Source organism: Rhinopithecus roxellana, chromosome 7 (genome assembly GCF_007565055.1).
Source record: "Rhinopithecus roxellana isolate Shanxi Qingling chromosome 7, ASM756505v1, whole genome shotgun sequence".
In the NCBI taxonomy this organism is placed as follows: domain Eukaryota; kingdom Metazoa; phylum Chordata; class Mammalia; order Primates; family Cercopithecidae; genus Rhinopithecus; species Rhinopithecus roxellana.
In genome coordinates this window covers 73,937,050-73,963,077 of record NC_044555.1, presented here as the reverse complement: position 1 = coordinate 73,963,077, position 26,028 = coordinate 73,937,050, and the positions used below count along the sequence as shown (strand labels likewise).

General features: G+C 39.0%; 1 protein-coding gene across 1 annotated transcript in view; it reads left to right on the top strand.

Annotated features, from left to right (window-relative positions):
• ANOS1 (anosmin 1) overlaps window positions 1–25,371 on the top strand; it is a 213,298-nt gene extending 187,927 nt beyond the window's left edge. The window contains exons 9-14 of the mRNA XM_030934773.1: window positions 2,862–3,008; window positions 17,866–17,960; window positions 20,997–21,168; window positions 22,118–22,338; window positions 23,479–23,620; window positions 24,854–25,371. Of these exons, the coding sequence (XP_030790633.1) occupies window positions 2,862–3,008; window positions 17,866–17,960; window positions 20,997–21,168; window positions 22,118–22,338; window positions 23,479–23,620; window positions 24,854–24,912 (836 nt within the window). The 3' untranslated portion in view covers window positions 24,913–25,371. The remainder of the gene's footprint in view (window positions 1–2,861; window positions 3,009–17,865; window positions 17,961–20,996; window positions 21,169–22,117; window positions 22,339–23,478; window positions 23,621–24,853) is intronic.
• The last annotated feature ends 657 nt before the right edge of the window (window positions 25,372–26,028 follow it).

The following is a 26,028-nucleotide window of genomic DNA, read 5'->3' as shown; positions in this document are numbered from 1 at the left end:
CTGTTTTGGTACCAGTACCATGCTGTGTTGGTTACTGTAGCCTTGTAGTGTAGTTTGAAATCAGGTAGCATGATGCCTCCAGCTTTGTTCTTTTTGCTTAGGATTGTCTTGGCTATACGGATTCTTTTTTGGTTCCACATGAAATTTAAAGTAGTTGTTTCTAATTCTGTGAAGAAAGTCAATGGTGGCTAGATGGGAATAGCATTGAATCTATAAATTACTTTGTGCAGTATGTCCATTTTCACGATATTGATTATTCCTATTCATGCTCATGGAATGTTTTTCCATTTGTTTGTATCCTCTCTTATTTCCTTGAGTAGTGGTTTGTAGTTCTCCTTGAAGAGGTCCTTCACATCCCTTGTAAGTTGGATTCCTAGATATTTTATTGTCTTTGTAGCAACTGTGAATGGGAGTTCACTCATGATTTGGCTCTCTGTTTGTCTGTTATTGGTGTATAGGAATGCTTGTGATTTTTGCACATTGATTTTGTATCCTGAGACGTTGCTGAAGTTGCTTATCAGCTTCAGGAGATTTTGGGCTTAGACGATTGGGTTTCCTAAATACACAATCATGTCATCTGCAAATAGAGACAATTTGACTTCCTCTCTTCCTATTTGAATACCTTTATTTCTTTCTCTTGCCTGATTGCCCTGGCCAGAACTTCCAATACTATGTTGAATAGGAGTGGTGAGAGAAGGCATCCTTGTCTTGTGCCAGTTTTCAAAGGGAATGCTTCCAGCTTGTGCCCATTCAGTATGATATTGTCTGTGGGTTTGTCATAAATAGCTCTTATTATTTTGAGATATGTTCCATCAATACCTAGTTTATTGAGAGTTTTTAGGCATGAAGGGGTGCTGAATTTTATTGAAGACCTTTTCTGCATCTATTGAGATAATCATGTGTTTTTTGTCATTGGTTCTCTTTATGTGATGGATTGAGTATGTTGAACCAGCCTTGCATCCCAGGAATGAAGCCAACTTGATCGTGATGGATAAACTTTCTGATGTGCTGCTGGATTTGGTTTGCCAGTATTTGATTGAGGATTTTCACATCAATGTTCATCAGGTATATTGGCCTGAAATTTTCTTTTTTTGTTGTGTCTGTGCCAGGTTTTGGTATCAGCATGATGCTGGCCTCATAAAATGGGTTAGGGAGGAGTCCCTCTTTTTCTATTGTTTGGAATAGTTTTAGAAGGAATAATACCAGCTCCTGTTTGCATCTGTGGTAAAATTCAACTGTGAATCCATCTGGTCCTGGGCTTTTTTTGGTTGGTAGGCTATTATTCAGAGATTCAATTTCTTCCTGATTTAGTCTTGGGAGGGTGTATGTGCCCAGGAATTTATCCATTTCTTCTAGATTTTCTAGTTTGTTTGCGTAGAGGTGTTTATAGTATTCTCTGATGGTAGTTTGTACTTCTGTGAGATCAGTAGTGATATCCCCTTTATCATTTATTATTGTGTCTATTTGATTCTTCTTTCTTTTCTTCTTTATTAGTCTGGCTAGTGGTCTACCTATTTTGTTAATGTTTCCAAAAAACCAGCTCCTGGATTCACTGATTTTTTGAAGGGTTTTTTTTGTGTCTCTATCTCCTTCAGTTCTGCTCTGATTTCAGTTATTTCTTGTCTTCTCCTGGCTTTTGAATGTGTTTGCTCTTGCTTCTCCAGTTCTTTTAATTGTGATGTTAGGGTGTCGATTTTAGATCTTCCCCGCTTTCTCTTGTGGGTATTAGTGCTATAAATTTCCCTCTACACACTGCTTTAGTTGTTTCCCAGTGATTCTGGTACATTGTGTCTTTGTTCTCATTGGTTTCAAAGAACTTACTTATTTCTGCCTTAATTTCATTATTTACCCAGGAGTCATTCAGGAGCATATTGTTCAGTTTCCATGTAGTTGTATGGTTTTGAGTGGCTTTCTTAATCCTGAGTTCTAATTTGATTGCACTGTGGTCTGAGAGACTGTTTGTTATTATTTCCATTCGTTTGCATTTGCTGAGGAATATTTTACTTCCAATTATGTGATCAATTTTAGAATAAGTGCTATATGGTGCTGAGAAGAATGTATATTCTGTTGATTTGTGGTGGAGAGTTCAGTAGATATCTATAGGTACGCTTGGTCCAGAGCTGAGTTCAAGTCCTGAATGTTCTTGTTAATTTTCTGTCTTGTTGTTCTGTCTAATATTGACAATGGGGTGTTAAAACCTCCCACTATTATTGTGTGGGAGTCTAAGTATCTTTATAGGTCTCTAAGAACTTGCTTAATGAATCTGGGTGGTCCTATATTGGGTGCATATATATTTAGGTTAGCTCTTCTGTTGCGTTGAATCCTTTACCATTATATATTCCCCTTCTTTGTCTCTTTTGATCTTTGTTGGGCGACAGAACGAGACTCCATCTAAAAATAAATAAATAAAAATAAAAAAACTCCTGCAGGTAGCTCTGTGCCTACCCAAATGGCCTCCCAGTTTTGCACTCGAAACTCAGGGCCCTGGTGGTGTAGGCACCTGAGGTAACCTCCTGGTCTGCGAGTTGTGAAGACAGTGGGAAAAGTGTAGTATCTGAGCCAGATAGCTGTCATTCACTCATGGCTTCCCTTGGCTAGCAAAGGAAGTTCCCAGGGACTCGTGCTTCCTGGGTGAGGCAGCGCCCCACCCTGCTTCTGCTCGCCCTCCATGGGCTGAACCCACTGTCTAACCAGTCCCAATGAGATGAGCCGCACACCTCAGTTGGAAATGGAGAAATCACCCACCTTCTGTGTTGGTCTCACTGGAAGCTGCATACTGGAGCTGTTCCTATTTGACCACCTTGCCCAGGAATCTAAAATTATTTTTAACAAGTAACTTATAATGTTGTAATTTGTTATAGAAGAACAGCTTGTGAAAACTAGAAAAGGTGGAATTCAAACACAACTCCCTTTTCAAAGACGACGACCCACTCGCCCGCTGGAAGTTGGAGCTCCCTTCTATCAGGATGGCCAACTGCAAGTTAAAGTCTACTGGAAGAAAACAGAAGGTACATAAACATTACTTACTTTTTTCTTACTTGCTTTAAACAGCACAGTAATGTAGAGGTAGTTTTGAAGAAGTAAATGTCAAGCCACAGTATCGATACTAAGGCAAATGGTTGTTGAACAAAACACTTAAATAGTATAAGTCTGAATGAGTTGATAGTTATCTCACATCTGGAAATCTACAACAGTCAATTACTTAAATATTTTCATTTCAGGAATATTAGCTTGTCTTCATTTCTTTCCCAGAGGGCTGATTGGCTGATGTTATATCCAAAACACTCGAAATACTCATTATTTTGAGCTGTAATTTTTGTTATAAATTATTTATTTTTTTAAAAAAAGATCCATAATACAAATAATTTAGAAAGTAGGAGGGGAAAGTCACCTATTATCTCAGTATCATTTCCTGAAACAGCATTTTGGTGGGTTTCCTTTCAGAAATTTTCTATGCATCTGTCTTTCACTCAGGGTGTGTGTGTGTGTGTTTATAAAACATACACACATACTTCTGTGTAACATTATTTGAGCTGCTATATTGTAATGCATTTTTCATAGCATTCTATAAATGCTACTCTGTATGGGTATATCTTAATATCATAATACATGTCATTATTCCAGTACAATGAAACATTTCAGTTCCTTTAGAATTTCTGTTTTCTAATTAAGGCCCCAATGCATTTGTCCTTAGGATAGATTCATTTTGTTTGTTTGAACGTTTATCTTTAGCGTAAATTCTTTTTGTTTGTTTATTTTTTTTGGTCTTTGAATATTTGTTTTTCTATTATCAAGGTGGTACTTTTAGAATTTATTCAACATAGAGTCTTTTATCTTTATCACTCTTATGCCTCTTAAAAACATAAACAGAATAGATTGTTTTAAGAGTTAGGTTTTCAAAATTCTCCTCATTCTTCTGAAATTCACTTTTACTCAAGGTATTGATGGGCCATGTGCCATAAGCAATATTGGTATTGGAGTGGTTCCTATTCCAGGATTTTCTTTCAAGGTGCTGAAATCCATTCTGCAAGTAAAATAATATTATTATTAATATTAACATATTTTATTTCTATAATGTTAATTAAAATTAAAGTTTATTCAACATTTATTGCATTAAGATTATATTATATGTCTATATTACAATTAATTTTATAATAAACATTAAGTAAGAAAATTATTTGATCTATTATATTAAAATTATCAACTTATTCATATTTTAAAAATATAACATATTTTATTAATATTAAAATTTTAAGCATAATGTAATAAAATGAAAATGTAAACATCTACCATTGAAAAAGTAAATACCTCAAGCATACAAGAGTAACCACCACCATCCTGACTTTTGAAATTCAATATTTATTTTGCCTGTATTTGAAATTTATCAGAATGGAGTCACTCAATTTCTATTTGTATTTGGCTTCTTGCCATGAGCATTTTATGAAAAACCAATGCATTGTGTTGCATGAAACAATTCATTTATATTGCTGCCTGGATGTCCTTAGTATACGTCAATCTGTGTATCCTTTCAGCTGTGGATGGAGATTTACTTACTCAGATGTGGAGCTATTAAGAATAGTACCCGTGTGAATGCCCTATTAGCACATGTTGTTTTGATGCATACTCTTCCATAGAGGTGGGATTCTTAGGCCGTAGAGTATGTCAAGTTTTAGAAAACATTGATAGTTTTCCAAAATGGTTGTACCAGTTTACATTCTCACCAGTAGGGCATGGTGATGGTTCCAGGTGCTCCGCATTCTCTCTGCCATGTGATATTTACCATCTTTGTAAGTTTACCCTTTCTGGTATGTTCGTAGTGATACCTCATTGCTATTTGAATTTGCACTTTTCTGATGTCCAAGAAGTTGAGCACCTTTCTGTAAGTTTACTGACAATTGGATTTCTCTTTTTTGAAGGACTCTTTCAACTCTTTAACTACTCTGTCCTGCAAGAATGCTTTTTATATTGTATATACAGGTCATTTGGTGTTTGTTTATTTGTTTGTCTGTTTGTTTGTTGAGACACAGTCTTGCTGTGTTGCCTAGTCTGGGGTGCAGTGGTGTGATCTCAGCTCACTGCAACCTCTGCCTCCCAGGTTCAAGCGATTCTCCTGCCTCAGCCTCCTGAGTAGCTGGGATTATAGGTGTGTGCCACCATGCCCAGCTAATTTTTGTATTTTTAGTAGAGATGGGGTTCCACCATGTTGGCCAGGCTGGTCTCGAACTCCTGACCTCAAGTGATCTGCCAGCCTTGGCCTCCCAAAGTGCTAGGATTATAGGCGTGAGCCACCACGTCCAGCCGTCATTTGTTTTCATGTAAGTATTTTCTTCCACTCTGATTCACTCTTGCATTTTTAACTTTCTTCTTAGTGGTTTTTTTTTTTTTTTTAATGGAGTTTGACTCTTGTTGCCCAGGCTGGTCCGCCTCCCGGGTTCGAGCAATTCTCCTGTCTTAACCTCCAGAGTAGCTGAGATTAAAGGTGGCTGCCACCATGCCTGGCTAATTTTTTGTATTTTCAGTAGAGATGGGGTTTCACCATGTTGACCAGGCTGATCTTGAACTCCTGACCTCGGGTGATCTCCCTGCCTCAGCCTCCCAAAGTGCTGGGATTACAGGTGTGAGCCACCACTCCCAGCCCTTAGTGGTTCTTAATTTTAGAGATAAGCAATTCATTTTGTTTCCTTTAGGTTTAGTATTCTCTGTGTCCTGGTTAGGAAATCCTTTTTCATACAAAGGTCACAAAGATATACTCCTTTCTTGTCTTCTTGTCTACTGTTTCACCTTTTGTATTAGTCCATTTTCATACTGCTATGAAGAAATACCTGAGACTGGGTAATTTATAAGGAAAAAGAGATTTAATGGACACACAGTTCCACATGGCTGGGGAGACCTCACAATCATGGCGGAAGGTGAAGGAGGAGCAAAGGTATACCTTACATGGGCGGTAGGCAAAAGAGCATGTGCAGGAGAACTGCACTTTATAAAACCGTCAGATCTCATGAGACTTACTCACTATCACGGGAACAACATGGGAAAACCTCGTTGCCATGATTCAGTTACCTCCCACCAGGTTCTCACATGACACGTGGGGATTATGGGAGCTACAATTCAAGATGAGATTTGGGTAGGGGCATAGCCAAACCATATCACCTTTATTCTTGAGCTCTTCTACCCAGAATTGATTTTTGTTGTAGAGGGTCAGTGTTCTTTTTTTTTTTCTTCTGATCTCCTTCTCTGATACGTCATTATGTATTTTTCAAATGACGATTTTCCCCAAAGCTCTACAGTGCCTTATTTGCCCTAAGTAATGCATATACGTGCAAGTTAATTTTTGGACTTTCTATAGAGTCTTTGGCATATTTTTCCAATGTTTTGACAATACCTTACTGTCTTAACTACCATAGTTTTATAAATATTTCTAACGATAGTCCTCTAGTTTTTACTTCTTTTTCAAATTGTCTCAATTATTCTTGGCTTTTTGAATTTATATATACATATTTGAGTTAATTTTTCAATTTCCACAAAAACCTCCTGAGATATTTATAGAGATTGAATTCATCCATGTGTCAATGATTTTGAAGAATTCGCATCTTAAAAATACTGAGTCTTCCAATCTACAAACATGATATGTCACTGTATTCAGTTTTAAAATTTTTCTCTCAACAATGTTTTATAATATATTGGATAGAGAGTATGACACTTTTTAATATGCTTTTTCCAAGATATTTGTTTTTATTTTTATCCTATTATAGATGGCATACTTTTTCCTCAATTTTACTTTCTGATTTTTGTTGTTGGTGTATTATAAATATGTTTTATATTCATATATTGACTGTGAATCCAGCAATATTGTTTTAGTACTTTGTTAATTATAACATTTTCTCTGATGATTTGTTTGCATTTTTTCTACAAAAACCATCATCTAGTTTGTAAATAATGGGAATTTTATATTTTCCTTTCCATATCTTTGACGTTTTAGTTTTCCCTTGCCTTAAAACTGGCTGAGAGTTTCAGTACAATGGTGACTAAAAGTGATAATATTAGGCATGATGTTTAAATGTAAGGTTTTTGAAGACATCCCTGGTCAGATTAATACAATCCCCTACTCTTCTTACTTGCAAAGTTTTTGTGGTTAATTGATACTGATTTTTATCAAATATTCTTACTTCATCTAGTGACATGATCATACATTTTTCTTCTTTATTCTATTAACATGATGAACTAGAGGAAGCATTATAGATCACCTCCTAGGTCTGTCGTGAGGAATAAATGAGATTACACATCCAGATTGTTGGACCGGTGTCTGACACAAAGGAGACACCTTAGGTGTTTCAGTGTGAGGATTCTTACGGCACTGCTTGTAGTACAGAGAGAAGACAGGATGGCAGAACAGAGGTAAAGAGCCTCTGAGGCCAGCCTTGTAAGGCTTGGTGTTGCTTCAGGACTGACTCTCAATGTTTTCTCCTTTGTGAACAACAAAGAGCAGTGCTTTAAAACATGATTTAGTTGTCCAGTTTGCAATACAAGTGCTACAAAACTTAAGCATCTTATTAAATTTGGCAGAAGAAAAGGGATTCACCTTCACTGCAGTGTATCAGCAAGCAGTAGTATGACCAGTATTGCCACACAATAATGATTTCAGTGCATGACAAATAGGAAACATAGTTGTTGGCATAGATACGTACACATATACACACATACACGCATATATACACACGCATTACTTTAAATAACTCAAAGTTAGAAATAAATGTGAAGAATATCAGTGGTTTTCTCAAATACTGAAATCTTTAAAGAAACCATAAGCAGAGAATTGTATCAATATTTATTAATCAATATTAGAGTCCATAGTGTTATCCAATGTACGATGCATGAAATTGTGGACTTGACGATAAAGAGACAAGATCCAAAGGCAAGGAGTGACCTTGATTTGGGTTCCAAAAGTGATGCTGACTTGATTGATGTTTAGTGACTTGGACCCTGGGCCACAAAGGAGAAGCTGGGAGTGATGAGCTACTGTGACGGAGATACACTAGCCTCTATTTGTCAGTAATGACTTGTTTCACGAATCGAACTGCCTCGCAGTCAGTCAGTGTTCAAACTGTTTTCTTCATACCCATTTCCAGCCCCATGAGCTCTGTCAACCTCCAGGAATACTTCCTACTGCAGACCAACATTAAGCCATCATCTAATAAGTACACATCCATGCTGGCCAGAGAACATTCTTTGTGGCTGGCCAAAACCTTGATTCCCAAGATATAACTGATGTCAAATATATTTCTAAAAGAGAATGTTCTGTGCAGTGGCCGTCAACAGTTGACACTGTAGCCTCCAGTCAAAACTATTGTGGTTACAGTGTTACTGCTTACTCAAGAGGCAGAGATTCATTCTACATCTTTAGTGACATGTCAGGATTTGTTCTGTGGATTTTTTTGTAGACCACGCATCTGTTTCTTGCCATTTCAACTCATGTCCTCTACGTATTCACACTAAAAATTTCTTTGAAGTGACAGGAAGTTCTTGAAAACACTTGGTATGGATTCCCTTTAAAAGAAGGGCAAAAATATGGAATTTGGCATTTTGCTTTTACCTTGTTTAGGAAGATCCTCCCAAAGGGTTTGGAATCTAAAAGGAACATGGTGTAAAAATATCTAGACAGAATACTTATGACTCTACTGAGTACGCCAAGCCCTTTACCAAAATAATAAGGTGTAAAAACAAATAGAGTTTAATTTTCCTACACAAATCCTGTGTCTGACAGCTGGTGGCAGAATCTTTTCATTTTCAATTAAAGTGACAAAGGAAATATAGACAAAAAAGAAAGGGAAGAAAGGTCTGATTGTTCTTTTAAGTTGATCCTTTAGATATATAGTAAACATTGCAAACCGTAATAAGAGTCTTTAGATGAGTATTTTAATACATCCAAAAATGGTATGTTCAACTTTCATTTGAAAATGTGAAGTTTTAAAACTTTGAATTGACCAGGCACGGTGGCTCACGTCAGTAATCCCAGTACTGTGGGAGGATCACGAGGTTAGGAGCTCGAGACCAGTCTGGCTAATATGGTGAAACCCCGTCTCTGCTAACAATACAAATATTAGCCAGGCATGGGGGTGCGTGCCTATAGTCCCAGCTACTTGGGAGGTCGAGGCAGGAGAATCGCTTGAACCCGGGAGGCGGAGGTTGCAGTGAGCCAAGATTGCGCCACTGACTCCAGCCTGAGTGACAGAGTGAGACTCCATAAAAAAAAAAAAAAAAACCTTTGAATTAACTTAGATATATCAATGAATGCATTTCTATTTACTTTTTGTCTTCTTTTGCAAATGGACACAAATTACCAATTTTATGCCAGGCTCTGTGCCATGTGATGGGAATACAGTAATGGATAAGGGATATTTCCTACCTTTAAGGAACCTGCAGTTCTGAGGCTAAGGCAGATAGGCAGTTGGCACATAATAAGACATTATTCTTCATAGCAGTCTGGATAAACAGCTGAAGTAGTTGAGAGCAGAGAGATTTTGATGTTGTGTGCAGAGGAATTTTCACAGAGGAGGTAAAGTTTAAGGTACATTTTAAAGGCTGGATTACTTTTTTTGGCCAGGGAAGATGAACACTTCTGGCCCAGGAAATGAAGAGGTACAGCTGGGAGAAAGATCAGGAATGTCAAGTATTGGTGAGGCTGAGGAAGTGACTGTGTGAGGCTGGAGAGACAGATCAATGTCGAGTGATGGAGAAGCTTATATGTTATGCCAGGAAGCTTGGGTTTTGTTCTATATGGAGGAAAGGAATGTAAAGTGGCAGGGGAGGGTCTGAGTAGGACTTGGAGATGTTAGCAAAAGCAAGCGTGCAAGGAGAATGGATTGGAAAAGTTCAGAGAGAGCATGTCGGTTAATTTCAGTAGCCAAGACGAGAAATAATCAGATCGTGAATTAAAGATAGCAGTAGGAGGAGGAAGGTTGGCGAGTTACGTAAGAGTATTATTACACAAGTGTCCACATAATTTATTGTCTGAAGCGGGATTTATTTGAGAATAAAAGGAGGTATTTGTAAACATTATTCCCCACCAACAGACATAGACTGTAGGAAAGCCAGGATGTATGGCCACTTGGATATTAAGACCTGGCTGAAGGGAAAAAGAGAAATGGATCTAAATGGAGTGTTTACCTTCTAGCTTGAATAACTAACAGTACTTCGATTAACAAAGATTGTGAGCAGTAGAATTATGATGTTTCCTGGGATATGTCTCCATGATATGGAGAATTTGGTTTTGGTGTGTTGAATTTGAGATAACTGCATGATAGCCAGAAAATGTTATAGGCAGTGAGAAATACATACTTGTAGCTCAGGAGGTAGCTGTGTGATACTATTGTGGATTTGACTGGAGCTATGGTCAATCCACTGACTATACTGTCAGGGGATCTGCAAATGTTAGTTGATTTCCATTGGATCACACACCCACTTACTATTAGGAGCTGAGAACAGCTCATGCTCTAATTAGAGTTTCGTATTTTTCCAAAAAGTCCTTTTTCTTAAATTTTATCCATTCCAATTTCCCTTGCTGTTTTAAATTTGAAAGCCAAATGTACATATAAATTGTAGCAGAGCTCATGAGGTTGAACACATGATAGAAGGGAGTGGCAGGAAGCTTTGGAAAGTCCAAAGAACAATGAAGAGGAAAGTATGTGTTTCAAACTTATTCCACATTTTTCCTCCTTCCAGAAACGTTTTATGTACTCACCATATGATCTACAGAATCCCAAACCAAAGTTTCCCCAGACATTCATAAAACATGTTCTTATTCATAATTATCACACATGTAGGAAAGGAGACCTTTGAAATGGACTCAGTATTACTAGCATCGGAGCTCTGTACGGAATGTGAATATCAGCACCGTTTCTGTCATGGGAAAGGACACTTTGGCTGGATTTTCTGGATTTTTTGACTTTGTAAAATGAGAAATTGTCTGCTGTGTATGAAACTCAATAGATCCATCTAAAGTGGTTTCAAACTCCTTGACAAGTAGCTGAATATTTTTGAATTATAATTTATTTCCAATTGTGGACACATTGAGTTGAAAACCTAAAAGGACTTAATGCTTTTGGCAAATAAGGGAGGAAAAGAATCTTGTTCATTAATCAAAACTCCATTATAAACAGAAATGGGTTCTTACGTCACATTCCTAAAAGTGATGGTGGGCAAAATATTGCTTTTGGACTTGGAGTTAGGGACCTAAAAGCCCAAATCTATTCATTTCCCTCAACATTTTTCAGTGACAGTTTCAGTTATTAGGATGTAGCATGTAGTTTCATAGATAAACGAATTAAACATCAAATCTTAGCTTTCTTCACTTAATACACATAGTAGTTGGGTTATAATAGTGAATGCTCTGGGAGAAAATAAATATTTTCAACATTGCATTTGGTGAACAAACTATTTTAAAACAATTTCACTTAGCTAATTTTGTTAGTAATTTTATTACTCCATTGATATTAGTTCATTTTTACTGTGTAATAATAGAATAAACAATTGTTTTAGGCTTTCTGACCTTCCTTCCTCCCTCCCTCCCTCCCTCCCTTCCTTCCTTCCTTCCTTCCCTTCCCTTCCCTTCCCTTCCTCTCTCCCTCCCTCTCTCTCCTTTTCTTTCTTTCTCCTTTTTCCTTTCCTTTCCTTTCTTTTTATTTTATTTATTTATTTATTTATTTTTTTTTTTTTGAGGCGGAGTCTCGCTCTGTCGCCCAGGCTGGAGTGCAGTGGCCGGATCTCAGCTCACTGCAAGCGCCGCCTCCCAGGTTCACGCCATTCTGGCTCAGCGTCCCGAGTAGCTGGGACTACAGGCGCCCGCCACCTCACCCGGCTAGTTTTTTGTATTTTTTAGTAGCCCCGTGTTAGCCAGGATGGTCTTGATCTCCTGACCTCGTGATCCACCCGTCTCGGCCTCCCAAAGTGCTGGGATTACAGGCTTGAGCCACTGTGCCCGGCCTTCCCCTCCCCTCCCCTCCCCTCTCCTCTCCTCTCCTTCTTTTTCTTTTCTTTTTTTCTTCTTCCCTTTTTTTGTCGTAGAGACAGAGTCTTGCTCTGTCACCCAGGCTGGAGTGCAGTGGCATGATCATAGCTCACTGCATCCTCAAACTCCTGGCCTCAAGCAATCCTCCTGCCTCAGCCTCCCAAGAAGCTGGGACTACAGACATGCACCACCATGCCCAGCTAATTTTCTTTCCTTTCTTCCTTTTTTTTTTTTTTTTAGAAGGAGTTTCTCTCTTGTTGCCCAGGCTGGAGTGCAATGGCACAATCTCAGCTCACTGCAACCTCTGCCTTCCGGGTTTAAGCGATTCTCCTGTCTCAGCCTCCCAAGTAGCTGGGATTACAGGCATGTGCCACCATGCTTGGCTAATTTTGTATTTTTAGTAGAGACGGGGTTTCTCCATGTTGGTCAGGCTGGTCTCAAACTCCCACCCTCAGGTGACCCAACTATCTCGGCCTCCCAGAGTGCTGGGATTACAGGCGTGACCCACAGTGCCTGGCGGCCCAGCTAATTTTTTTTAAATTTATTTTTTGTAGAGATGCGATCTTCCTATGTCACCCAGGATGGTCTCAAACTCCTGGCCTCAGGTGATCCTTCAGCCTCAGCCTCCCAAAACGCTGGGGTTGAAGGCATGAGTCACTGCACCTTGATGGTTTTCTAGCTCTAGACTTTGTGTTTTTACAACATAAATGTGAAAACTTAGCTCAGACATAGAGAAAACATTCATGCTTCTATTTTAAGTAACGTGCCTATGTGGTACTCAGAAATTCTTACTTTAGTTGTACAACATCAGAAAGTTCTGTTTCACCAGATCATTTTTACAGATAGAGTACGGGGCATTGATCCATGAGAGGACTTCATTCAACTAACCTTTATTGAGCACCTACTGTATGCATTGCACCATTTCCGATGCTAAAACACTGCAAAGAGGCAGACAAAAATCCCTACCCTGGTGGAACTGGCATTCTGTGACACCTCTCTTAGTGTGTGTCCCCTTCCCTAATGCTATCACTTACAATTCTTTTTACAGCAATTATTATTCTGGGGAACCCAAGGATTGCCTCTTTCTCAGAGCTCTAATGTCAATAACCCTATCATTCTTGGTCATTAGACTTTTGCAAACTGAGGAATTCACATTTAATGAAAAATTTTAGAGCTCTTTATTTATGCCAGACACTGTGAGTTAGATCTATTTGAAAAGAAAATTAGATCCATCTAATTTTTGAACCATAGTTGAAGCATATTACAAGTAAAGTTTTTATCACTTAAAAATAATTTTCAAGTACTTTCTTTGTAATGTCATTTATTTGTGGAAAGAATTAAGCTAAGGAACCAGATCAGTTGGGTATTTAGCACAGAATTTTCATATACAGCCCTTCAGGAAGTGTTTGGCTATTTATTTTATTATTTTTTTAAGACAGAGTTTTACTCTTGTTGCCCAGGCTGGAGTGCAATGGCATGATCTCAGCTCACTGCAACATCTACTTCCTGGGTTCAAGCGATTCTCCCGCCTTAGCCTCCCGAGTAGCTGGGATTACAAGCATGTGCCACCATATCCGGCTAATTTTTGTATTTTTAGTAGAGACAGGGTTTCACCATGCTGGCCAGGCTGCTCTTGAGCTCCTGACCTCAGACAATCCACCCACCTCAACCTCCCAAAGTGCTGGGATAACAGGCATGAGCCACCACGCCCAGCCTGAACTATGCTATTTTTAATATTCTAGTTACAGATTGAGACCTGCAGTCATAACCTAAAATACAAGCTCTTAGGATTTTATTAATTGGCAAGATAAAACTAAGGACATGATGTTTGTATAGATAACTTCCATCAAAGCAAATATCTATGAATTGACCTGTTAAAATGGAACTTAAGTCACATAAACGAGTGTGGGCATTTTTAGGGCTTGCTTTTAAAAAAATAAATGTCCCCATACTGGTCATTTGGGGGTGCCATTTATGATACTTTCAGGGCATTTTAAATCTAAGTTTAATTTATATTTTACTTTCTCAGATTGCTTTTAATTACCTTATGTAATATCATGTCTTTTCACACTATTTCTTCCATATCTTAGATTATAAGGAATTATTTTCACTGTTGCCAGAATGAGTAGAGAAATAAAAATGAATTTGAACTGGTATATCTTCTTTCACTCATTTATTCATTAAATGTTTACTGTCTGTTTATCACCTGTCAGGCACCATGCTCATCTTTGTTTATGCAACAGTGACAGCAAATAGGCATTATCTTTGTAGTTATGGAGCTCTAACCAAATGGGGTTGACAGGGATTCATGAAGTAACAACAGAATCAAACAAAACATTGGGAATGAGAGGAGTCTCTGCATGAGATGAATATGCAGAGGCAGTGGAGACCTGAAAGCCAGGCTAAGGAGTATTAGTGTCTTTATTCAGAGGGCAGAGAAAAGCCATTCAGTGACTCAAAGCCAACCTTGAGATGGGGACATTACCCTTAATTATTTGGGTGGAAACGAATACAATCACAAAAGTCCTTAAAAGTAGAAGAGGGAAGCAGAGTGCAAGAATCAGAGAGATGGCATGGTGCAAAGGACTCAGCCCAGTGTTGTTCACTTTGAAGCTGGTGAAAGGGCACCACCGGCCAAGGAACGCCAGAAGCCTCTAGAAAACGGAAGAGTCATGAAAATACATTCTTCCCTGGAGCCTCCAGAAGGGAGTACAGGCCTGCCTTGATTTTAGGCCAGTGACACCCGTTTCAGACCTACAGAAGAGAAGACATTTATATTGTTTTATGCAGCTACACTCATGGTAATTTGTCACAGCAGCTATAGAAAACCAGTACATGAACTGATTTAAAACTCACACCAAACCTATTGCATTGGCTGAGTTAGTATCCTTATTTTCAGATAAAGGGAATGAGGCTCACTGAGGCTGCTGGAGTTGCTTGCTGAAGCCCACCTTCCTCGAAGGTCATCTGTGGGGTCAAAATTCTGCATCCTACAGCCAGAAAGAAAAGTGTGAATGCAAGGAGAAGTTGAGGTGCAGAAATCAACATGGTAGCTTCAGCAAAGTTGAGTTTGGAAAGCCTCCACATGGGAGAGAAAGGAGGGAGCATCAGCTCTTCAAGGGACTAGCTCAGGTGGAAATAGACATTTGGGAGCTGTCAGCAGAAACATTTTTCAAGCCATGGGAATCAATGAAGTAATTGATGGAGGTGACACAGAGAGAAGATGCAAGTGCAGTGAACTCAGACATGGTGAGATTTAGGGCTAACAAAAGGGAGGGAACCCAAAAGGAGTGTCCTGTGTGTCACTCTTGATGCTGCCTCCTATGAAAATATAATTGCATTGTAAAATATCTGAAGGATTTTTAGGATATGGAGGATCCCCAGGGCAGCCAAGCCTCCTCGTATTCCTCTATATAGCCACCCCAAGTCCCCTGACTGCTCTTCACCAAAGACCCTCAGTCATCTGTCATGCTCCGTTCTCATGTCAGCACTTTGACACGTGCTGTGTATTCCCTGCTGGTAGAGCTTTTTTTTTTTTTTTTTTTTTTTTTTTTTTTTTTTGAGACAGAGTCTCGCTCTGTCGCCCGGGCTGGAGTGCAGTGGCCGGATCTCAGCTCACTGCAAGCTCCGCCTCCCGGGTTCACACCATTCTCCTGCCTCAGCCGCCCGAGTAGCTGGGACTACAGGCGCCCGCCACCTCGCCCGGCTAGTTTTTTTTTTTAGTAGAGACGGGGTTTCACCGTGTTCGCCAGGATGGTCTCGATCTCCTGACCTCGTGATCCACCCGTCTCGGCCTCCCAAAGTGCTGGGATTACAGGCTTGAGCCACCACGCCTGGCCGCTGGTAGAGCTTTTAAGCTGCCCAATATTGTAACCATGGCCATCTGCAGCTGTTTAAATGTAAATTAATTAAAATGAAACAGAATAAAGAATTTAATTTCTCTGTTAAACAGAAGACATGTGAAGTTCTTTATAGGCACAGGTGACTAGTGTTTACCACAGACAGAACATTTCCATCCCAACCGCCAGTTCTGTTGGACAGGGCTGGCTGAGAACGCCCTCCCACAGGTCTCTGCAGTGCCACTACCCACTGCTACACCTTCTTCAAGTCCTGACTCAGAATTGAACACACGCCAGCCACCTTATATAAAATCAGCACTTTTTGTCAATGCACCCTACTGCTCTTACCTTCTGGGTTTTTTTTGTGGGGGCGGGGGCAGAGGGGATGAATTTTCCCTCTTGTTGCCCCAACTAGAGTGCAGTGGCGATCTCGGCTCACTGAACATCCGCTTTCCAGTTTCAAGAGATTCTCCGGCCTCAGCCTCCCGAGTAGCTGGGATTACAGGCGCCTGCCACCACGCCTGGCTAATTTTTGTATGTTTAGTAGAGAGGGGGTTTCACCATGTTGGCCAGGCTGGTCTCGAACTCCTGACCTTGTGATCTGCCTGCCTCGGCCTCCCAAAGTGCTGGGATTACAGGCGTGAGCCACCATGCCCAGCCACCTTCTGTATTTATATGTAGACTTATTACCTTCTAACATAATATCTATCTTATCTATGTATTGTATTTATTCTGTTATTATTGGCCCCATTTCTATGTAAAATTTAGAAGGGCAGCAGCCACTCCTGTGTGATTATTTCACTGCTGTTGAATGGAAGAACATGAACACACTCAGTGACTGACGTCAGCCTTGTGCATAACCTATAATTCTTTTTTAAAAAAACAAACGCTTGACGTCTGCTATGTAAAAATTAAAACCCCTAGTACGCGATTTCTCTTTTAACTAAATGCCCTAAGTGCCCACTTTTATATCCGTTTGCTTTCTCTCATTTAAAGTTCTTCTTTTCTGGTTCCAAAGTGCTCAAAGCAAAGTTCCCACTAGATCAACCCAATTTCATCAAAGAGTTTTGTCCTCTGAAAACCCCCATCAAACACTTGGCATGATGTTGGGGACAAGATGTTAATCACCTGCAAAATAGTGCCGTTTGGTGCCATTTCACACCCCTCGGACACACTGGGGTGATTAATAAACCCGAGACTGTCAAGGCCTGCTTTCCCACACTCATTGAGTTGCTTGTCATTATTTTCTCTTTTTTTCCCCCACTTTATTGTCCAAAGTAAAGAAATGTACAGAAAATATGCCTCTTGCCCTGGGAATAAACATGTTCAAAGGGTCAGTCTTCTGGCCTGTGTTTGAGAACACCAAGTCATATTTCAGTAGGGATCAGCCATACAGAAATGCCACGATGCACTTGGTTAAGGGGGAGTGGGAAGCATACATCCCGATCCTTTTGACAAAAGAACTTCTTTATGGCAATACGTAACAGGAAATAAACATGGATAGCCAATTCTGCAAGTGTGAAGGCAATGTTTTTGTTCTTGTGTGGATTCAATAGTATCTCACTTTTATTTTTAAAAAAATGTAGGATTGAGAAACTTCTGATGATTCTCTTCTACAACAGGAATTACAAGAGCTGTTACTAGGTGTTACCTTTCACTATAGGGCTTTGCCTACTGTAAAAACCATGGTTAGGTTATTCTCAAGACATCTTTTGAATCATTTTGCTATGACTTTACTAATTTTTTTTTCTACTTAGTACTTGCACTTCAGCACAGGTTTTCCCTTGGCAGTATATTACTTTTTTCCCTTACTTTGTTCTTAATCATTAAGTATTCAGAATTATTAATTATTATAATTATGAAGTAATCAGAATCTCACCTCCTTTGGCTCACCTGTGCATTTACTGGTCACCTGTAGAGTTTCATTTCCTCTCCTTTTCTCCTCTCAAGTTCAAGAACCCCAGGCTACATGGAATGTAACATCCAGCCTATTATTTTTGGTTGTGTGTTTTGGCATTATAGATCCTACTGTCAACCAATATCATGTGCGGTGGTTTCCCGAAGTGTGTGCCCACAACAGAACAACCGGATCAGAGGCATCATCTGGCATGACCCACGTAAGGACATGATCTCTAGGCCAACTTGATCTGTGAACATAATTAGACCAGAGGATATACAAACTAGACATGTCAAACAGATAAGTCATTCTCACAAATCATCTATTGAGTAATGACTTGATGGAAGTGGAAAACAGAATGATCATTATATTCACTCATTATTTTATCCATTCACACCATTGCACTGGGAGGTTACTCTGTTATCATCATGGAGCAAAACCTAAAGTGCAGAGACTAAAGACACAGTTCTTAAAGAACTCCCATATTTCAGGTGAAAATATGCCTGAGTATCTGTGTGCTTCATCTTAACTGGACAAAACTTTGAATTATTTTCTGAATTTTGACATGTCACCGTGATCTAAAGGTGTAATTGTACAAGTGAATTTCTATGTGACTCTATCATTTCACACCATGTCCCTAAATGCCATCAGCTCAGTTAGTGAAATAATCTCCCTGTCCTGTATAGCATGCACCAATATTTTGCCTTTCAACTTTAAGAGAACATTAAACTCTCTGAGGATAGCAACTCTGTCAATATTGCCCAAAATATTATTCTAAATATTTTGGGGTTAGTACATGAATTATAGATTAGAATCAACAAACCAACACAAAATGTTTAAGAGATCATTGTATTATACAAAGTGTATAATACACTGTGATGGCAATTTATATGTAATACCTCAGGACAGTTTAAAAAATCCAAAAACATGGCCCCAAACATACAGTGTTTTGATTTGTGATATGTAACTAGAATATTTTTGTTTTGAACATTTTCTAAAGCAAGCACCATATTTTAAGAACCAGACCTACTGGCATAATTTTAAGATAATGAGATAAAACAAGTCACTGGATTTTCAGAAATACACAGCTTCTTTTTCTGTTTTACTGGATTTGGTTTGTCTCATGTTCACCAAAGTTTCTCCCTTTATTTATCCTTAAATTAACTCCAATGTTTGTGACCTTCAGTAAAATAATTCAACAGACATTCTAAATAGGGAAATTGACTTGAAAAGTGGAGAAAGAAATAAACAGAAGCGAGAATTATTAACATTTTTGTGGGCAGAGGGGTGAGGTTTTTGTTTTACTGATATGTGCGTGCCTCAGAACCCCACAGAACTGGGCTTATGTCAGTGCAATTCCCCAATCCTAGGCTTATCATCTTTAGGAACTCTGAAAGTGGTAACAACTATTTGCTGAGCAGATGTAATGTATCCAGTAGAAATAAAAATCAAACTCCTGAAAAATTATCCTTCTAGGGCCTTAGAACTTATCTGTATTTATTTTTAAACCTTTAGATCCAATTATTATAATTTGGTTTTTGTTTGTTTGTTTGTTTGTTTGTTTGTTTTTTGAGATGGAGTCTCGCTCTGTGGCCCAGGCTGGAGTGCAGTGGTGCGATCTCGGCTCACTGCAAGCTCCGCCTTCCGGGTTTACGCCATTCTCCTGCCTTAGCCTCCTGAGTAGCTGGGACTACAGGCGCCCGCCACCTCGCCCGGCTAATTTTTTGTATTTTTTAGTAGAAACGGGGTTTCACCGTGTTAGCCAGGATGGTCTCGATCTCCTGACCTCGTGATCCGCCCGTCTCGGCCTCCCAAAGTGCTAGGATTACAGGCTTGAGCCACCGCGCCCGGCCTATTATAATTTGTTTTTATGCTACAATGGAGCATCCACTAATTCACTTACTGCTGCAGATGTCTGCCTCCTATGCAACATGAAAGCAATCTTGAAATATCTGTGAAACAGGATCCTTAATAGCTAACCTTGGATTCCAATACAGTCCCATATAAAGAGCAGATTTATTTCCAGACAAAAGCAATTCAGACTCCCAAAGAGACATGGCGGCCTTGGCTTGGGCTTGGATTGGACTTGCATTGTCCAGATTGATTTGTTTCCTATTCACTGTTTATACTAACTGGCTGCAGAGTTGGGTGCACCCCATCTCCTGTCACCATCTGGATGAAGGGCCAGCAGGCCTGGAGGTCACTCCCCATCTCTTTTGACATTCAGTGCTGTGTCACCTGCTGCCACTTCCACTCCTCACTTAATCACTCATGCCTCAGTTTTCATTTTAATTATTGTCTCATGTTTTTCCCTTCAGCCCTGCTGCTTTCTAGCAAGACCCCCTACCCATCATCCAATGAGTACCAGAGATGTTCCATCTGTGCCTTTTTTCTCTCTTAAAATAATTAAACACACGCGCGCGCGCACACACACACACACACACACACACACACACACAAAACATGAAGTCTCACTATGTTGCCCAGGCTGGTCACAAACTCCTGAATTCAAGCAATCCTCCCACCTCAGCCTCTCAAGTAGCTAGGACTATGACACGAGTCACCATGCCCAGCTATCCATCTGCACTTTTATACATATACATTAAGAATTGGTAAATACAAAACAGAATGGATAAGTGCAACTTAGCCAAATATAAAAGAAACAGAGGTACATACCTATTATCACAGGAAATGTCATCTTTCGACATTATCATAAAGTTACATTCTTAGCCCCTGACTCCTTACCATTTAGCCTCTTTCTTTTATTTATATTTAATCACAACATTATGGCAGAAAACAGTAACAGCACTCCAAAAAAGGGAAAAATTACATTGCTACAGAATATTTTTTAACAGAAAAACTTACATATAAACTAATTCTATGTCTCGGAGAAGCCGGCATTAGTTCTTTTTTAACGGAAAAAAGTTAGATTTGTATTTACAGCTTTACATCACTGCCTGCACTGCTGCCAACTCAGAAATGCTGGTTGTGACCTTAGAAGTAGCATGCTTTGATGAGGAATTATTATGATACTGTTTAATTCTAGAAGGTATATCCTGCAGCCATGGGAGTGTTTCACAATTGTCATTAATCAAAATGTAGACAGTGTGTGCTTTGTACATTTTATAAAAGCCATATTGCACACACTGTATAGGAAAACATCCTTGTTGGATGGAATATGATTTCAATTCTTGCCAGTGTTTTTTAATCCCTAATGAGACTTATTGCTAGCATAATTCTCTTTCTCTTGCTCTAGGAAAATTATATAATTCTTCAAGATCTGTCATTTTCCTGTAAGTATAAGGTGACTGTCCAAGCAATACGGCCAAAAGGTCACTCCAAGGCAGAGGCCATTTTCTTCACTACTCCACCATGCTCTGCTCTTAAGGGGAAGAGCCACAAGCCCATTGGCTGCCCTGGCGAAGCAGGTACGTTTTCACCTGAAGGACTTCTGCATCTAGGTCTAAGGTGTCAGCAGCACTTTGCAAACCTTGCCAAACTGCATTTCACAAGACCATAAAAACCAAAAGTGCCTCTCTTTCTAAGTTGTGTAATGATGACCCAATGTGGACAGAAGATATGTAGGAATGAATGTGTTATTTTAAAGCCTAACAGCCTTGGAAAGATGTCCTTTGACAGTAATGTTACCCTTTGGAAATGAAGGCAAACATTTAGATACTGCTTGTGTTTTGGCAAAGTTTGATATAATTATTTCATTTTTATCCCACCTCTTTGCTGTGTGGGTTATACTGACACACTTTCCATGCCAACCTAGCAAACCTCACATCTGTACCTTCCAACCCCTTTCCTTGCCAAAGTCCCTGTCTTGCAGTGGGAAAAACTCTTTTAAATGCCCTGGATTTGACCAGGCATGGCGGCTCATGCCTGAAATCCCACTACTTTGGGAGGCTGAGATGGGAGAATCACTTAAACCTGGAGTTCCAGACCAGCATGGGCAACATAGCAAGATCCTGCCGCTAAAGAAGAAGAAAAAAAAAAAGCCCTGGATTTAATAATTCTTCTAACAACTTTAATATTTACCTTCTCACTGCAGTCAATGCTATTCTTTAAGAAATAGTTAAGTCCTGCCAGGGTCTAAACTGCTCTCCTGCTTCCATCGTCAAAAGAGCATTCTAAAAATGACCCCCGAAAGATTGGAAGAAGCATTTAGTACAAAGTTGTAGTGAGGACATTCCTACTCAACCTATCCCCGTATGTCAAAGGGGTGATTGCCTGAACCCATGTTTAAAGAACAAAGTCACATTGCTTCTATTAATATCATCCCACAGACTGGCCGCTGAAAATTCCTACAGTGGATCCCATGGGCACACCTTCTCCAGTCACCTAATCCTGGTTTTCCTTCTTGCATTGCTGCAGGTCATGTTCTTTCTAAGGTGCTAGCTAAGCCTGAGAACCTTTCTGCTTCATTCATCGTCCAGGATGTGAACATCACGGGTCACTTTTCTTGGAAGATGGCCAAGGCCAATCTCTATCAGCCCATGACTGGGTTTCAAGTGACTTGGGCTGAGGTCACTACGGAAAGCAGACAGAACAGCCTACCCAACAGCATTATTTCACAGTCCCAGATCCTGCCTTCCGTAGGTCCCACTTCTTATACTATGTCCGTGTCATCGGTATCTACTGCTCCTTTATACTGACCTTCAGAGGTGGCTACCTCTGTCATTCTGTGTGCTGTACTATTGAGTCTTATTTTTGCATTTTCTTCTTCTGAGTATATCTTTTGCAAGCATTAACACATTACAAATGTGACTGTGCATAGCTAAGAAGTAGCATAAGCTGCCATCTAGATAAAGTTTGATGACTAGAGCCAACTCATGAAAAGACCTTACCCTATCTTGTATGTGTGATTGAGCCATTTTCTTCTATCTTTGTTAACCTCATGTCTCTCTGGTCCAAGTGGACATGCCCTGTTTGAAGTGTTGAATTGGGGAGGGGTGGGGGGGGAATAGCTAAAAGAAGCTTGTCATTTGTCTGTCTTCCCTCCAACTTCAAATTTGGCTCGAGGCTGTAATGAGTTGGCCTGTCTTCCAGGTCACTTAATTCCTTGGCTTCAAAAAAAAAAAAAAATAGTGTGGGATTTTACCCTCCCTGAAAATGCCCTTAGAGTAGCCAACTACCGTTACAAAATCCAAAAGGGGGGCAGGGCAGGGCAGGGGAGGGAAAGAAACACAACTGAAATCTCAGAAGGAAAAGTTCCATGGAATTAGAGAGTAGTTATTCTATAAATGTACTAGGTTTTATTGAGTTTTGAGAAGAATGTGTTGGCATAAAAATAAACACATTCAGTTGTGGGCATTGACAGATACTGTGTTTTAAGAAAAACAGTTGGCTCATTCACTGAAATTTGGATTATCAAGAATTCATATCACAAGATGTGCAACTGAAGACTTGAAACCATGGGAAAGTCTTATGTTAAGAAATTAAAAAATAAATAAAATCCCAGGAGTGAGCCCTGAGAACTGGCACCTCAGCATATTTTAACTCTGCCAAGTGTCTTAGGCTGCCAAGAATTGAGTGAGGTGCTAAGAAACCATATGGCAGAGAACCCCCACAAATGAGAAATAGTCTATAAATTAAACTGTGCCTTTACCAAGCAGCCACACTTGCCTGTGTATGATATTCTCCAGTGGGGGAAATACTGGTCTGCGCTCTCTGTGCATTGCGGGTTGTCTCTGAAAGGTTGTCAGTGAGCATCCTCTTTTATATTGTCCCCTTAGGATCACTATGTCCTAACAGTGCCCAATCTGAGACCGTCTACTCTTTACCGACTGGAAGTGCAAGTGCTGACCCCAGGAGGGGAGGGGCCGGCCACCATCAAGACGTTCCGGACGCCGGAGCTCCCACCCTCTTCAGCACACAGTGAGTGGGGTGTCAGGTCTTGTGAACATAGAGAAAAATCTTGCTGGAAAATGAAAACAAATAAAAACACTATTACAGGTTTCTATGAGATAGGGAAATTGTCATCATCTGAAATTCTTTCTCCCGGTTTGTACCGACTTACTAGATTATACTCCGGAACCTGTAGTGTAAAATGCATAGTTGATGCTTAATTGCTCTTTTTCTCCCTCCCTTCCTCTTCCCCCCTTTTCTCCCTTTCTTTGCTCCTTCCTTGTTTCCTTTCTCCATCCCTCTCTCCTTCCCTCTCTTCTTTTCTCCTTTCCTCTATCCTTCCTTTATTTTTTTTCCTTCCTTGCATTTTTCCCTGTATAATGCATGCTTTTTTCCTTGTCTTTTAAACTGTAAATACATACGGGAAAAAAATCTGTAGTTTCATATCAAACTGAAATATTTTTAAATCAATATTTTCAAATATCACAATATAGGAAATATAGGAAATAATATTTTCCTGAGGAACTTATGTTCTTGTTACATAGATATTACTGTAATAAATGTCATGAATTTTCTTCATGATATGACCCAAGTCCACCTACTTCATTTATTGCTAAATCAAGTAAAATTTAAAAAGAAAATTGTCACCTAGATTTTCAAAACAGCCTCTTGCTGATTTTTAAATTATGTACTTCGTTTACTTTATTTTCAAGCTTAAATTTAAAAAAAAGTGTCTGATGATTAGTGTGTGGATAAAACATTGAGAATTAGTCATAGTTTTAACTCTGATTTTTTTAAATGATAGATTGGTATGCTTATAATTGATAACTTGGTATGTTTATAATTTGAAGAAAAAAACTATCACAATGGGAGAGCTTGATAGCCTCTAAAATTTTTGTCGGATAAATGCTTTTCTGATATTCCTTCATAGAAATTCCATTTAACAAAAGTATTTGATAATTTTTAAAACTTCTTTGAGCAAATAAAAAAGGATTATGGTTTGATTGAATAAGTGTGAGCTTAAGGAAAGGAGCTTGTCTTTTTCTTATTATTTTATGGTTTAGCAAGGCATCAAAGAGGAAGAGAAAAACAGGAAAAGGAGAGAAAGAGCGTGGTTGTATATTCAGATTCAGAATAGGAAAGACATGGTCATAGGAAGGAACATTTGCCGGGGTCTCGTGCTTTTTCTACAAATAAAAGTAATTCTATCATTTATTTGATACATATAAATGGATGTGACTGACATATTTTGTCACTTTTTAGGATCTCATCTTAAGCATCGTCATCCACATCATTACAAGCCTTCTCCAGAAAGATACTAAACTGTTCAAAAAGATTTTTTGAAATTGGACAGATGTGTAAGCTTGTTGAACTTCGGCCACGAGACATGCACACTTCCAGAGGCAGTGGGAACTGCTCAGAGGCCCGTACTCTCCTATGTGACTTTAGTGCAGGAAGAACTTCTGTCAATCACGGATACATCTGGAGACAAGTGAGAAACAGTAGATTGGTGAAGACAGACACCAGTTCCCTACAAGCTTGGAGAAAATGAAGAATAGGCCTGTTTAATGCTAAATTTTGTTTTCACGTATGGTGTCGCTCATTTGTATTGAATTACAACAGAACTCAGTTTTCCCTGAATTTGGAGTACCAAACTCTGCCCCAAAAAGGAGAGTAACAAATACACAATTCACACATAACACTAAGCATAAATCTAATCAATAAAATGTATTTTTGACAAAATTATTGATTCAATATGAAAAATCAACTAAGATTATACAGCTTTGTTGATTCGAATCTTTCCTAAGATCATTTTTATCCTAGGTGATTTTTAAATGAAAATGTGTAATCTAAAATATACCAACGAATTTAAATCTAAAAATGCTCCTACTTTAAGTACCTTATGCTGCTCTTTACGCAAAGGTAAATGAAAGTTCCTTCTATAAATTATGATTTACAAAAGACACCCAAGCCAGAGGAACTCAATGAAATAAGCGGTTAACCAGATTTTACCTGGGAGAAATGAAAATTATTTCTTAGGGATGCCTTTTAATATTTGATCGTATTATGTGAGAGATTTTCCTGATATGTTATCTTATTTATATTTTCCCTTATTTTCCTCAATGTGGATAATAGCTTTTGGTGCACTTCTGTTTCACCATCTGAAAATTCACAAAACTTCTTGCTTCAAATGAAAAAATCCCAACTATTGAGCATGTTTAAATCTTTGCAGAGATTTGCCTTTTCTTAATCAAAGAAAGGTATTTGTATGCTAGAATATTCTTGGTAATGTTTAAAAAAGGCCTTTGATTGATAGAGAAGGACAGTTACTTGCACTTAATTCACCCATATGCTTTCAAATCTATTATATCTTACTTTTTGGAAAATTTTTTATGCTACAAATTAGTGCCTGGTAGCATGAACTTAAGTCAAAACGT